Here is a 15,550-nt window from a genome sequence, read left to right on the forward strand (position 1 = left end):
GTAGAAATTGCTAGAGAGTTAACCACTCCTCCTCCTATCACCTGAATATGGAAACGTGAGTTTGCCCAGCCACGTTAGGTCTATATTCTGCCTTAATGTGATTTAAGGGAGAAGTTCCGCATTTCATCTGTTCTGTTGTCTTTCCAAGGCTTCATCTTCAGTCCTGACAGATTCTAGAGTGAAGGTCTCCTCGTGCCAGACTCCCCATTACACTTTGGTATAATGATTCCGGCTGACCTTTGCTATCAGGCTGGACTTTTGTATAAATATCTCAGGACTATATTCACTTTGTTTTAAATTCTTTTCTATGAAAGTTTGTGGTGGGACACTGCTGGAGAGTAAAATCCTCTTCACGTAGAATTGTTATAGCAGTAGCTGAGGCAATACCAGTTTGCCCTGTATCACTTCACCTTTACATCAAGGGTAAAGAATTCAAGATTTTGTTGGTCTGCTTTTACTTTATTTCAGCTGTGGTCCTTTTGCTAAGAGCTGAAGCAAATGGAATAGCTATTCTGGGATCCTATAGAATAATCAGAGTGTTTATTTAACCTATCACAGGAAGAGTTGCCAGTCCTCACTAACTCCATGAGAAGAAAGCACAGGTCATCTTTCTCCCTTGTAGATGGGCAGAAGCAGCAGCAGTGTTTGACGACTAGAGCAGCTCAGTTCAGCACTGAAATAAAGAATGCATTTTAACAGTGATGAACCATTTGAACAAAACACCACTAGCAGAGTCTCCACTTCCTGATATTTTTCAGACCAGTTGTTTCTGTTTGAAATGTCTTTGTTAAACTGTTCGATTACTGAACTGACAGAGATCTACTGTTAGATGTGTTCAAGTGAACAGTCAAGTTGGGGTCTCATCTCTGAACTCCTTATTGGAAATTCTTATTTACATCTAAGAAGTTGTTAGAATAATGTGCAATGTTACCTTGCCTGCACTCCTGTTTTCTGTCCCTGAAAATAATTGTAAAGCTGAGGATGGGCTTAGGCTTCAGTGTTTGGCTTTCAGATTGCTCATTTAGCCTTCTCTTACCCTAGGTCTTCCCATCTGACACTCACAGGTGAGCCTGCAAACATTCCCGTCTATGTGGTCATGGAAGCAGCCAGAGGGAGACTTCTGCCTGATGGAGGCATTTCTTTTGGATGTACTGAATCTGACTTCTTGTTATTTGAGACTTGAACACTTTGCCATGTTATGTAAAACCACCACAAGTGGTGGGTGGTTGTTGGGGTGGTTTTGGGGTTCTCTGAAGTGCTGGTGACTCCAAGTGGTACTGTCAGACCTTCTCCAGTACAAGGGTGTAAGGGCAAGAGGGCAGAAGCGTTGCTGGGATCAATCTTCTGGAGGCGCTGCAGTCCAGGTTTAGATTAGTTAGTTGTTTCTTTTAGTGCATAGAAACTAATCAATAAGCGAATGTGTATTTTGGACATATGCTGTGGAGCTGTAGATTTGTTTATCATACTGAATATTTCTGTGAATACTTCTGCTGGTTCCAAAAAGATTGAGTCACACTTCAGTTACGTACAAGAAGTCTTTGCTCTCTGTCTTACTGCTTCTTTGTAACTACTGTTTAAATCTACTCTCTTCTGTTACTGATCCTTCAAAGGTGATAGAGGTCTTCAAAGCAGAGATAATCTTACTTGTTCATAGGGGTGATGTGAGTTACTGATGCACAGCTTACATGTGCTTAAGATTGGTGTAAAATTAGTTTTCTTTTGATAACATTTTGGCATAGAAATCAGTATATATTTTCATATTTTACATAGATTTTAAGACATCATTCACAATTAATTGCTTTGGTATAATTTTTATGACGTAATAGTCATGATATTTCTTCCACCTCCACACTTAAACCAGTCTCCCTCTCTCTCTATGGAGACGAAGCACATGCCACAAAAGTAATAAAAATTGTAACCCCTGTAGTGTAAAGCAAATCTGAAACAAGCCAGGACAGACATATTTTTACATATAACATAAGTTTAAATTTAGTGTAGTGGATTGATCCCTTACTTAGCCTTTAATAAAACAGGGTTCAGGGGTATTTGTATCTAAATAAAGAAATAAAACTAATTTCATTCCTCCTCTCCTTATGTATGACAGTGAAAGAGTAAGACCTTTGTGTTGTAAAGGGAAAGAACATTTTAATTGCTGTCTTAAGAGAAATCACTAAAAGGGATGCGTTACAGCCTGAGGACTCTCCTTCAGGTCAGTGCAGCAGAGCGTAGGCTGGAAGGTGAGTCAGAGTATCAATGGGATGCAGATGTGAAACTCAACAGTATACAGGCTAAAAATTATTTCCAGTGATTTTAATGAAGCTCCACTAGGGATGAATTTAAGCCATTACAAAGAAGTGTTGATCTGGCATTTTACAACTAGGATCATGTTTCTTATGCTGAATGCCAATGTTCACTTCTCAAATGTCAGAGTTGTTTAATTACTTTATTTCACCTTTTAATTTTTGGAAGTATTTAAAGTGTTGCCAAGGGGCATTTGAGTGGAAAGAACAAGTCAGGTTTGCGTTCATTCTGTTTTCTTTTGTTTGTATTGAAGTAATGCCCATCTACATTAGTCATACCTTACTACACCTTAAGTATACGTACATTGGGCAAATATTATGCACTCCGTATATCATACGTCACAAGAGGATGAGGGGCTTATAGTTGCGTATAAGAAGTGCTTGCAGGCCAGATCTAATGGACAGGAGGAGTCTGGGAAGTCTGGAGACACCCTTGGCCAAAGTGATAGGTAGTGTAATCACTGGGTCTGATGCTTACTTTCGGCAAACGTGACTGCGGGAGGCAGCGTTTTATTGTATTTTATGTTATGAGCCCTTTTCTGACCTTTGCAGGCAGTTGAGCAAAATATGAATGTTCAGACAAACCACTTTTTATTTGCGCTGAAGGAAAATAACAAGAAACATTAACTATTGTGTTTTAGATCAAATGCAGGATAGATTTATTGAGGGAGGTGCAGGGAAACTGTAGCTGCCTTTCCCTTTAATGTTGCTCAGGATAGTGTGTGCCTGCTATCATAGAAGTCCCTTCTCTCCAGCCGTGGCTGTGGGAGCTCTGAATTTAAGCAGTGATAAATGGTAGTTTTAGGCAATGGATGGCATAAGCTATAACATATGAAAATTAAAAATACGCATACTTTTGATTTTGTCCTTGAATTTTCAAGGGTTTGTTTTGGTGTAGATCTAGGTGGCAGCTAACAAGAGATTTGGGCAGCAGACAGTTTTGACATCTGCACAGCTTTCTAGTTGGGCATAAGAACAATTTGTTTTTAGGGTGAATTAAACACAGAAGTTCACTCACACCGATCCAATCAAACTTAATGGTTCAGTATCATCTTTAGATACAATGAATGCTGAGACAGAAAAAAAAAAAATGCCAAGATCAGGTGTTTCTAAGACCACACAGCTGGCTTCTTTTAGAAGGGTTTTGGTCATTCTGTGCAGGTTGTCCTCAGCAGTCAGCTGTTAGACCTTTATCTCTGCTCTTCTCTTTTTCCAGACTCTGTTCTCTTTTCAGTGGCTGCTCACTGGTAGCAGCTTACGTCCACTTTCTGTTCTTCCTACTTGGAAATCTATGTCTGTTGAAGACAGAAAGCTTTAAAAAAGTATAATTCAGGCTTAGAAATTAGAGGGTTCTTTAAACATTTTAGACCAGGTTTCTGGGATATACAGTTTTGATTAATTATTTAGAAGAATAATTTTAGAAGCACTCAAAAATAATTTGAAAAATGTTTCTGTGATCTAGGAAAGGGGCTGCGCTGACTAGTCTTAAGGATAGCCTTCTCCTCTCACACCAGAGGTATGTGCCTGTAACGTGTTTCAGTGGAGTTGGTCTGTTTCAGGATGGCAAGATAGCAAGAACCTTAAGTCCGTTTTGAAGAAATACAATTTTAGCCTACTAGTTATGCCAGGTTTTAGAGATGATAACAAATATTTTTAATAGGCTGATGTGTGTGGAAGGAACAATCCAGCAATGACCAATGCAGTCTCCAACCCTAATATGTTTTGTGATTGAATCTTCAGTACTGGATTTTTTACTAGAGGCAATTTTGTATTTTGCTTACTAAAAATATCTGAGGGATTTGATGTGATCTGTGTAGCAGAACAGGATATAAATTTCCTGAAGGCCTGGGGATAGTGTTCTGCTGATGCTGCTGTTAGACAATATGCATGAAGGCGCATCTGCCATGGCTCTTTCCCTGGCCCGTGGCTCTAGTGCTGCAGGGATGGAATAACAGCATTTCTTACCACAGTGCTGCTGTGAAAAATTATCTAGGCAAGGAGACTGTTGGAGTGAGGGGGGAAAGGGACACATCTGTAAGATGGCCAGTCGCACAGCACTCCTGCAGTGAACCTGGTACCAGAGCCGTTGCTTCAGGCAGGTTTGATCATCTCTTCCATGCTGCTAGTTCGTCTTGGTGCACTGGGGCAGAGCAGTTCATGCTCCCATGCGTTTGGTTACCCCAGCACGTGCTGTTCCTCGGATGTTACTGAGACTTTGACCTTGTGCTTGGGACTCCTGAATGTCCTGCAGCCAGAGCAGAATTAGGTAAGCCCTTGATTCATGAATGAGTTAGCTCTAAGCACAGAAAGGACACCAGGATATGGCTCCAAGCAACGTATGGTGATTGCAGGAGTGACAGGTTTTCATCCTGTCTCAGTTTTCATTATACCACTTCTTTGTTCTCAAGTGGCTGGCCTTGTGACAGGAGTGTTAGGACTCTATTTCCTCTCTTGTGTTGATAAGGTGGGGCAGGCTCTCTGTGACTTCTTATCCTGCTTAATTTTCTGCCTGTTTCTGTCCTTTGTTTCCAGATGGAAATTTCGGTATCAAATGGGGAGCAGGTTAAAGCATCAGGTGCCCCATCCTTCCTCCCTTCTGTGAGGCAGCCCTCCTTTATTCCTCTGCGGAGAAGCGCTCGCTCTCTGCCTCGTACTTTCCAGGAGGACAAAGGGATTGTTCCTCTTCACACTACAACACTTGATTAAATTCTTCAATCAAAAGCCCAGGCTGTGAGGTGGCAGCTCCAGCTGTAGGTCGCCAGTGGGATGGGCTGCCAGGAGAGCTGCTGCCGGCAGGGCTCACAGAGGGGTGTCCTAGGCAGGGTGGGGGTAGATTTTGGTGCGGATGCTGGACTTTCGGGTGCCCCAGTTTCCTCTGTAATTACATTAACTATATACTTAGGGCCTCTGCTTGCCTCTTCCCTCTGAAGGTAAAAAGTAATATCTGTACCTGCCCCCGGTGTATTTTGGGGGAAAAACACAAGGTAGAGGAAAATGAAGTGATTACTTTGGTGTGGGGACCTACCATTCATTTTGCTTAAGCTCTTTTTGCTGTAAGATTTCTTTGGCTTTAGTAGAGTAGTATTTATTACAATTAATTATGTTTAAACGGGCCATGTGGTATTTGGAATGGAAGTGGGCACACTGTGCTGCAGGGATGGAAACATATGGCAAGCGTCCCCTGGGCAGTAAATTTCTGATGCAGCTCGGGGCTACAGGATTCGTCTGAGATCCTGGCTGTTAAGCTTTTGGGAATGTGTGACTTATTCCTGTAAGCAACATTGAATTTGACCCATGATGGGGCCAAGCTTGCCTCCCCAATAACTATTTTTATTAGTTGTACACAGATTGATCATTTTACCTTGATGCAGTACTTGCAGAGCTGTAATTACAAGTGAGTGCTTACAGCATCGGTAGTTTTGGAGAGCAATGTATGTGGGTTTTTTGCAGGCAATAAAATGGAAAATCCAATTTACAATTGCAAAGCAAGCCCCTGAGTGATACATGATCTTCATAGCAGCACCGGTCAGAGGGTTACTGCTAATCACAGCGCTGGCTTGCTTCCCCGGTGGCCTGTGCCTGAAAACTGAATAGCGAGCAGCATCAGCCTCCCCCTTGAGCCAGCATAGATTTAGACACACCAGTTTCTAGCTTATTAGGTCCTCTTTGTCACAGTACTTAATCCTGCTTCCTGATCCTTGTTAGAACGGGGCTGCCGAGTCCTTTAATAAAGGAGATGGGTGCGAGGCTCCTAACGAGGCGCGCTGAAGCGTGAGGCAGCGAGGGCGATTGCCACCTGACTGACAGAGGGGTGAAACGCTCCCTGCCTGCTGTTATTTCAAAAGAACAGGCCTCCGACAGCTGACAGATGAGCTTGCTAAGGTAATGGTAATGTGTTGATAGGCTGATATGAGATGCGTGACATCTTTTCACACGGTATAATGGTCTGTCTTTACTCTAATTGTGTTAACCCTGTTCATGGAGAGAAACACGCCAAGGATTAGCTGTAATGTAAAACATGCACAAAAATGGCCAGCAAGCACACAGCTTGTAGCAGCTCTCGTAGCATGCACGTGTGTTCATGCTACTTATGTGAGTGCCTTTAATACTGAAAAGCTAGCACATCGGGTTGATTTCAGATTTCTGTGACAGCTTAGCTTGGTCAGTCTTCAAAACCTTGTAATTTTTTTTGTTTTATTTCCAATAGTTAAAGTTGGGGTTTTTTTAATTTCTTACTTTAGATTTCAGGAGGGAGGGTAGGCCTCTCTTCATTGTAAAATGCACAAAAATAAATGTAAAATGATAGCACAGATTTCTTAATTTAAAGAACACAAGAAAATATTTCTATGGCTAGACCTTCCTGGAATTCAGCCTGTTGTATCCATAGACATGAAGAGTTTCAGTGGAGCATGTACTATTTTGGTTTTGGGTGGAAAATGTGTACAAAATGAACAAACAAACAAAAAAAAAAGCAAAGCAAACCCCTAATAGGACTCTTAAGTCTTCCTGTCAACAGAATAGGTAAAACTAGCACGGTGCAAGAATGTTTTTTGTTTATTTTTCTCAGTATAGAGAACTGTGACCATAGATCAGTGGTAGAATCTCGGTATCTACAACAACCCTTGGGCTGGGAATGCAAAAAGTCTGTTGGGCATCACTTGCTGACATTATGCTTCGAGCAGTGATTGAGAAATGCTTTGCAACGCGAAGCATCAGCGGCGCAAATTCCTGCCACAGTGTTATTCTCCTTTCGTTCCTGCAAGCTGTGGTGGAGAGGGATACTTTGCTGAATTGTCCCATAAGCCTGAAGTTATCTTTAATGGTCAAGTTATGTGAAATTTTTAATGCCACAACAGAGCTGTGGGGTTCAGAGTTAGGAATTGGGAACCCCCAAGTTCTACTGCAGTTGTTCTGCCCATGCTGAGTGAATTTACTTGCCTGCAGAAGGACACCCCAACACCTGTGCGCTATTAAGCCCTGCTTAAAACTAGTTTGATGAATAAATATTATATGCATTGGGCTTGTTCAGTCCTGTTGTGCAATATGTAGAAACACTATGACATGAGTAGGGTGGAACTGCATCCATCATGGTGGAAACTACTATGTCTTCCCTTTTTTTCTCTAAGACTGAAATATTTGCTTTTATTATGGTTGTACTCTCTGAAATGAATGAAAAGGCTTATATTCACAGCAAGATACTTATTTCAAACTTTTCATATTTCAGATTTTTTTCATATGCTGTTTTGCTTAATCCATTTCAGGTAATTTGGATTTGACTGGTCAAAAGCAAGTCTTCAAAGCAGAGAACAATCCTTGGGTTACCCCTATTGCTGACCAGTTCCAACTGGGAGTATCTCATGTTTTTGAATACATTCGTTCAGAAACGTATAAATAGTAAGTATTACATGTCACTTATATACTTATATATTTTTTTTCCTGTAGTGTTTTTGGCAAAATGTTATCAGCTACACCCTTCTTTCACAATCCACACAGTAGCTTGGTATTCAGGGCAAGTATGCAAAGCTGTACATTAAGGAATTTTGCTAACAAGAAGGTAAATAAGGGTGATTTGGACATGTTAGGAAAGCACAAAGACTGTTGTTGTTCTGCATTTGTTCTTCATTTCCAAGAGCTACTAAGTAACATGAGAGATGTAAAAGAGCAAGTGTTGCAAGCCTTTGAGAAGTACTAATTTTAAGTATATACAGTAAAGCTTTATAAATTAAGAAATAGAAATTTTTTAATGGTTTTGGATACAGGTTGTCATGTTTTGAAAGAGATGTCTGGAATTAAACCTGGTTTGATCTAAACTGGTTTACAAAAGTCTACAACCCTGGTAACACAAATACAGATACTAGTGCTTTCTTCAACAGTGTAAGTGGGGAAGAAAATAAACCTCATGCTGAGACCTCTCCCTTTTAATTCAAAATTCTATGTACAAATACTAAGCATTTTTTAAGGAAATAATGCATTTAATCATGCACTGAATTGAAATACTTATTTTCAGTAAAAATTTCCGTGTTACCAGTCCACAGTAAAATTTTAAATGGGAAGTTATTTTTACCTGTCTGACAACTACATAGAAAGCAGTAGGTAGTACAACACACAGTATAACCTCTAGGTTGGAAAGTTCGTTTTTGCATTTTTCTTTTATTTAAAAATCTGTTTTAATAATTTAGAGGCATTTCTGACAATTATTTCATATGGTAGCTATCTGAACTCAATTACCAAAGGAAAGTATTCACAAGGGAAGGTTTTGGAATTCCGATTAAGTAACAGAGATGTAAATTTCTGTATGAAACTAAGTGGTCCAGCAATGGCTTTTGTAGGCTGTTCTTCATTTACAGAATTTAAGTGAAAAGGATCACAGATGGGAAAGCGGTTACAAAAATTGTGTGTCTCAGAAGTGTCCTGATATTTATGCTGTAATATGTGTTCTCAAGATAGGTTTATTCATAGATTTAAGAAGGCTGCAACACCCTTCTTCCAGTAGTACTCTGTACTACAGACATGGTGTAGGGAAACAGCTGTCTGTCTCCTTAGACCATCCCTTCCCCACAGTCCATTGTGTAGCTGCATCTACATTTCTTGATAATGTTTTGTAATTTTTTTATTGCCAATTTTATATTTCTCTTTGCTGAGCAGTGTAAATTAGGGACCCTCATGCACTTCTCACAGGGACAGCTCTGGACGTCATGAGGAGAGCAAAGTTTCAAGGACTGAAGTGCAGTTTTGATAATTGGACCCATATTCATATTTTTTTTGGGGGGGGGGGGTTGCTGTTATTGTGTGTCTATAATTTAAAAAGTTTTATAACTGCGAATATATTAAACTGCTGTGGCAACTTTCCTTGTGCAATCCAGACTGCCATAAAAGGTTCTGTAATTCATCACGTGCCTCAACTATTGCTCTTTGTTTTAAATTAGCCATATTATGTTTGCTGTCTTGTTCTTTGCTGAGGTGTAACAGTGTCTCATTGGCTAATGGGCTGATTTTGATCTTGTCCACAGTAAATATTTGAAGCCTGTGTAGTTAACAGTGTAAGCAAAATGAGACTGCCCATTAAATAAGTTAGTGTCATTATTTTCAAAGATTAGTGGTGAAAACCAAATGCATGCAAATGTTAATAATTAATGTATTTTTTTATTTTAGCATATAACTTTTACATTTAAATCACAAATTTAAAATATCTGTCTAATTTTGTTAGAATCCTAGTAGCAACTTCTTTTGATTCTTGATTGTACTTGTTTCATATGCTATAAAGATAGTTTGTGGATTTTCCTGCTGAAAAAAGATTGTCCTTTTTATTTCCAGTTTCCTTTAAATATGTGATCTGAGAATTACTTGGATTACACCTGCTACAGACATCTTGCTCTTTGCATTTGATTTTAGGTGTTAAAACTCGTAAGCAATGGCATAATCTAGGTAACAGGTCTAGTAGAATTATTGCGCACAAAAGCAAATAAGCTGTGAACAAGGAAGAAATGAAAACTCCTTTTTGTGATGGAATTTTGATCTTTTCCTGGTATCAACTATACGCCTTCAACTTCTTTTTTCTTTCAGAGCCTATGTCCAGGTACTGTGTCTTTTGTCTCATTAAGCAAATCCCAAGGTTGAGATGTGAATATAGTCATTTTCTCTGTAGATATCTGAGCAAAATTGAGCTCTTGGGGTTTTTGTTTTTTTTTTATCATTCAACCAAAATAAAAATTTAAAAATTAGCTTTCAACATTTGATAAACCCTGGCAGCTTAACTTGTACTCTGAGACAAAGCAGTACAGTTAAATGGATGATAGGATAGGTGTTTAGAAAACCTCACTTGCGACACTGAGAGGAGGGAACAGCTCATGTATGTTAGCAGCTGACAATCAGATCAGTAACTTTACTTGCAGGTACTTTCGTAAAGCAGGAACTATGCATCTATACAGCAGATAGATTTTGAGCTCCAGAGATGGTAATTGTCTCCCTATGCCCGTTGCTTTTGCTGGCTGATTGGAAATATTGATTTTACTTTGTTTACAAGTCTAACATTGTCTCTACTAGCTAAGACAGAGGGGTTGTGCTCATACAATCACAAGTGCCAGGTTTCAGGGGCTTAGCAAGTTACATTTCACTAAGTGGGTTTATGCTACTATGGTTTATTTTGTGTTTGCAATGACTAGAGCATTATATTCACTCGGTCGCTGTTATCTCAGTCAAAGTGGTAACTCAGTAAGTCTTGGCAGTGCACTCACTTGCAGTCACGTTGCTAAACCTAGAGGTTTCTACTGATAGCTGTCACAAGCCATAACTGTACACTGCTGTCAATATCTGAGTTTTCCATTCAGATTCTGTGAGGCTGCATTTGTGAAGCAACTATTGAATAGATCACAAACCTCTTCCTTCCTTTGTGAAATGTACTGGCTGTTTCAAGCATATTTAGTGAAAAATTACACCCCATTTTTAGCTTTGTCTTAGGATATTCATGCTCTAGTGATAAGTTGGTAAGAAGGGATGATACTCATAAGGGATGATTATGTCTAAAGATAAGATGTCATTTGTCACATACTTTTACATTTTCACACTCCTGTTTCACATGGTACAAGCACCAAGTATAAAACTGGAATTGTGCTTCACTTCAAAAGCGTGTTAGCCAGCAGAACCCTCAGATTAGCTCTTCTTGCTTTGTAGCTTCTTTCATTTCCTTTAATTTCCTTACCTTTCATGAGAAATGATGCCAGGTGATTTTTTTCCAGCCCTCATTTTTCAAGGAAGACCTGTGCTGACAAAAAGATGGGCCATATATTGTGGCAGAAAATGTGTGTGGTGGGGCTCTTAATTCTTAACAGGAAATTCAGCAGCCCTTGGCACTTTCCTAGCTTTTGTTGGTTAAAATATGCCCAGTGCACAAATCATCCTGTGACAGTATCATTTGGAAATAGGTCAGTTTGCCAATTATGTAATGATTCTTAATCTCTGACTGCCATGCTAACTTTGTGAAAGTTAAGTTAGTAAGCTGAAATTTGGCTTTGATTCTATATATACTCAGAAGGTCCCATTAAACACAGAAGTGTTAAAAAACAGTTAAAGAACTTACTCAAACAGTAAAGGGTAATGGCAACCTCATCTCCTCAAAGGGCTTAACTAAATGTTTTATTTTTTATTCATGCCTTTAGTCAACTTTCAAAGTGACCTTTATGTTGTAAGGATATTCTCAGAGGATCTTCCTTGTCTAGGGTACTGACAAAGAGATGATGGATTATATGACTTAGTGGTTACAATGTACTTGGACACCTGCAGGTAGATACGAATGTTTGAAAGAAAACAGTGAATTAAGCTCTTATGAAGAACAGAAATCCTGTGATGCTCGTCAGGATCAGTGTAAGTTAATTAGTGATTTGATTAAGATGAGGTAAAGTTGAGATGTGCAATTAGTACCAGTGGGTGGGTTTGGTTGCTGACATTTACAGCAAAGTTAATCCAGAAAACTGCTCTTTGGGTACGTTTCTGGCATTAATCATGTGCTCTTGATCAGTCTTCATGTGAAACTTGCTTTGCCTGTTTCTTCTTGTAGCAGAAAGGGTAGTGATTTCACTTGTATCACAGCAGAGCCTGTGCAGTCATCATCACCTGATATTATAATCTCATCTAAAACAAAATAATTTGGTAGGTCCTGAGTGCTTAGAATAGCATTCAGGCTTTTAGCGTTTTTAAGCTGCTGTTGAACCCAGCAATCACTCTGTAACCTTTTATTTAATGGTTGTTGTCTCCCTGTTTGACCTTCTTATTCCAGTGAAGCAGAATTACAGAACAGTCATCGTTTCTTAAGTTTCTAGAAAGCACGTTTTTCCCCACAAGGTAGTCAGTTTGGAGTCAAGAGTCTCGACAAGATGTTTTGTGAAAGGAAGTAAGTTGCACTTTCACATTTTCGTCAGAGAAAGGTGGTAGAGGAGCAAACCATTTTAAAGACTGACACATTAACTCTTAGCAGAGGATATGGTTTGAGAAATGCTATGCTGAGCATTTATCGCTTGGCAGCATTGTAACATAGGTTTCTCTGGGCAGGCTGCTCTGTGCTAAGCATTGTAATTGAAAACCTCATTTTATCAGCAGTGACAGACTGGAAAAAATCCCCTTTTGATTCAGTCCTCTCTTTAGAGACAATTGCCCTAGCTTTCTTCTTGAGAATGAGTTGTTGTACTGGATCCCCACTATTAATGTAGCAGCTGCTTCCAGGGTAGCAGACACAGGACATGAAGTAAGAGATTCTTCTTCTAGGTTATAAAATCTTAGAATTCTAGAATAGTTTGGGTTGGAAGGGACCTTTAAGGGTCATCTAGTCCAACCCCCCCTGCAAGGAGCAGGGATGTTTCCAACCCGATCAGGTTGCTCAGAGCCCAGTCCAACCTGGCCTTGAATGTTTCCAAGGATCAGGCATCTACCACCTCTCTGGGCAACCTGTTCCAGTGCTCTACCACCCTCATTGTAAAAAATTCTTTCCCTATGTCCAGTCTGAATCTATCTCCTTCTATTTTAAAACCATTACCCCTTGTCCTATCACAACAGGCCCTGCTAAAGTGTTTCTCCCCATCCTTCTTATAAGCCCCCTTTAGATACAAGAAGGCTACTGTAAGGTCTCCCTGGAGCCTTCCCTTCTCCAAGCTGAACAGCCCCAACTCTCTCAGCCTGTCCTCATAGGAGAGGTGCTCCATCCCTCTGATCATCTTTGTGCTCCTCCTCTGGACTCGCTCCAACAGGTCCATGTCCTTCTTATGTTGGAGGTTCCAGAGCTGGATGCAGTACTGCAGGTGGGGTCTCACGAGAGGGGAGCAGAGGGGGAAAATCACCTCCCTCGACCTACTGGTCATGCTTCTTTTGATTCATTAAGAGTATTTCAGCATTTATTTTTAACAACTGGAGGAGACTGGCAAGATACTCAGAGTAATGCACTAAAATACAAATAGTATCCTGAAATAGCTCCTGTTCTTATCCCACAGTTGTTGAGCTTATTTAGTTTCAGCTGCATGATTGCTGCTGTCCAAGATCTAAAGATGATGATCAGTAAAATCACCTCTCACAGAGTGGAAAGAGGTCAAACAAGTAAAAAAAAAATCCGTGTATTGGAGGTTGGGAAGGCTGTTGAGGAAGAAGGAATTGCCAGCAGATGAGATGGAGTCATCAGCAGGTTGAACTGATAGGAGGAGAGATTGCCCTGGAATGGTGTTACGTGTGCGGCATAGTCTTGGACCTGCAAGAATTTAAAATTTTTAATTTTTCTTTTTGAGCACAGTATGATTTCAGGAGTAGTTTCTAATGGTGAGAGTAGAACGTGAATATTCTGGACTCTCTGGTGGAAATAGAGACCATAGAGAGGAACACAAATGAACTGTGTAGACTTGATTCAAAGGAGTACAGTTAGATGTCTCAGCTGTTTGTATGACTCACAGAAGTCAATGAAGATTTAAAGAACTTGGATAGTGTGATTCTACCTTGCCTTGCTAAGAAAAATAGGCCCTAATCAATGCTATTTTCCTTCTTTATTTTTCTTTTCTTTTGTCACTAGTATTCTTTGGTAGTGGAATAGAAGGCTTTGTGCATTAGTTTTCTCTTAGGCTTAGCTCTGCAAATACTTATGCTTCTAGAGCAGGTATTTTCATTGCTCCTGCAGGGATTAGTCTTGTGCATGCGCTCATAGGATTAACCTTTGGTAGGTACTTCTTTTCCCTTCTTGTTTCTGCAGTGTGATTGTTGTGGGCCCTGTACAAGAAATAGGAAGGTGTTATGTGTTAACAGTCCCATTGCTGGAGCTCACTTTTGTATTTCAGTAACTTTTTAGCCTGGCATCTTTACCATTTGGCCCCTGACATGGATGCTTTATCTGGGTCTGTGGTAGCTGTGACCTCCTGTATTTTATGGTGGTTTCAAAGACTGAGTACAGATAGTGGAAAAGAGATTACCTTGGTGATCTACCTTCGGTGAGATTTTTCTGAGATGCCACATCTCATGAGAAGGTGAACTCCTGGCAAATTTAATTTCCCTTGAAGGAAGGCAGGAAGCAAGATCCATCATAACTAAGAACTAAACAGATGTTAACAATCCTCGTTCACTCATTTTGATCACGTACCAGTAAAAAATTTTAATTAACTGATAAAAAATTTTATCAGCCTGATGTGGGGAAATATAAAAATGCCATTTACATTTGTTTCTGTTGTATCAAAAGCATGGTACTGTGTATTTTATATGAAAATACTGATTCGTATTCCAACCAAATATTGTATTTATTGGCTGTATTTTAAAAATTGATAAATATATTAGTACATTATTTCCAACAGAGACAATAGATGACTCAGAGTCCTGACATCTTTAGACAACATTTACATGCAAATCTGTAACTCTTCCCTAAAGAAGAGCAAACTGGAACCCATGTTGAAAGATAAACAAGAAAAACAGTATCTCTGTATATTTGTGTTTATATATTACTGAGGTGGATATGTAATAAAAACCAAGCTGTCACTGGTCTGTCTGACAGATATAGATACTGCACATATAAATACTGGTCTAACTACTGATATTACCATTCCCTTTGATGTGAGCTTTCATATAAAGTTTAGAATATTATGCAGTAATTCATTTACCATGTCAAGGATGATAATCCAGGGCTTAAGTCACTGGGGCGGATGTCTAGGGCTGTGTTAGAAGCAGAATTGGAATGAAGAAGTGAGGAAAGTGCAGGAGCTGAGGACTTGATGAAACCAAGGTGGGGAAACAGTGACAGCAGGATACAGGATTTGAGTGGAGAGACAAGACAAAGTTGCATCTGATTATAGGGCAAGGCGAGATGAGTAGCTGACTTAAAAATCAGTGGTAATCCTGATAAAATCCAAAATGAGAAATAGGTAGGGATGTGTCAAAGAAACTGGTAAGAAACAGAATTGAGGACCTGGCGTAGAGGACAAGTTGGGGTCTAAGCAAACAAGCAAAGTGTGAGATGTGCAGCTGCAGGCAAGCGGCACCCTGAGCAGGAAAAAATGATAGGTGGGATTGAGTAATGTATGTGCAGCGGGGGAAAAAAGGCCAGTCCAGAGTGGGATGTACCTTGATAAGCTCTTAGTCATTGCAGAGACTGGTTATGACTATCTGATTATGATAAATCCTGGAAATTAAATGGACCCTTTTCTGAATTTTGATAGTCAGATTATTAATAATGATGAAGGAAGGAATGTCATATTCTGTTATGCTCTGTTCTCTGTTCCTGCAAGCAGGATTATCTT

General features: G+C 39.7%; 1 protein-coding gene across 3 annotated transcripts in view; it reads left to right on the forward strand.

The window, feature by feature from the left end:
- The window catches only part of RSU1 (Ras suppressor protein 1), a 108,733-nt gene that overhangs the window by 41,933 nt on the left and 51,250 nt on the right, over positions 1-15,550 (forward strand). For all 3 annotated transcript variants that reach the window (XM_086741549.1, XM_086741551.1, XM_086741552.1), the window contains exon 8: positions 7,562-7,694. In XM_086741549.1, coding sequence (XP_086597675.1) covers positions 7,562-7,694 — 133 coding nt within the window. The remainder of the gene's footprint in view (positions 1-7,561; positions 7,695-15,550) is intronic.

This window comes from Chlamydotis macqueenii, chromosome 2 (genome assembly GCF_036417535.1).
Source record: "Chlamydotis macqueenii isolate bChlMac1 chromosome 2, bChlMac1.mat, whole genome shotgun sequence".
NCBI lineage: Eukaryota > Metazoa > Chordata > Aves > Otidiformes > Otididae > Chlamydotis > Chlamydotis macqueenii.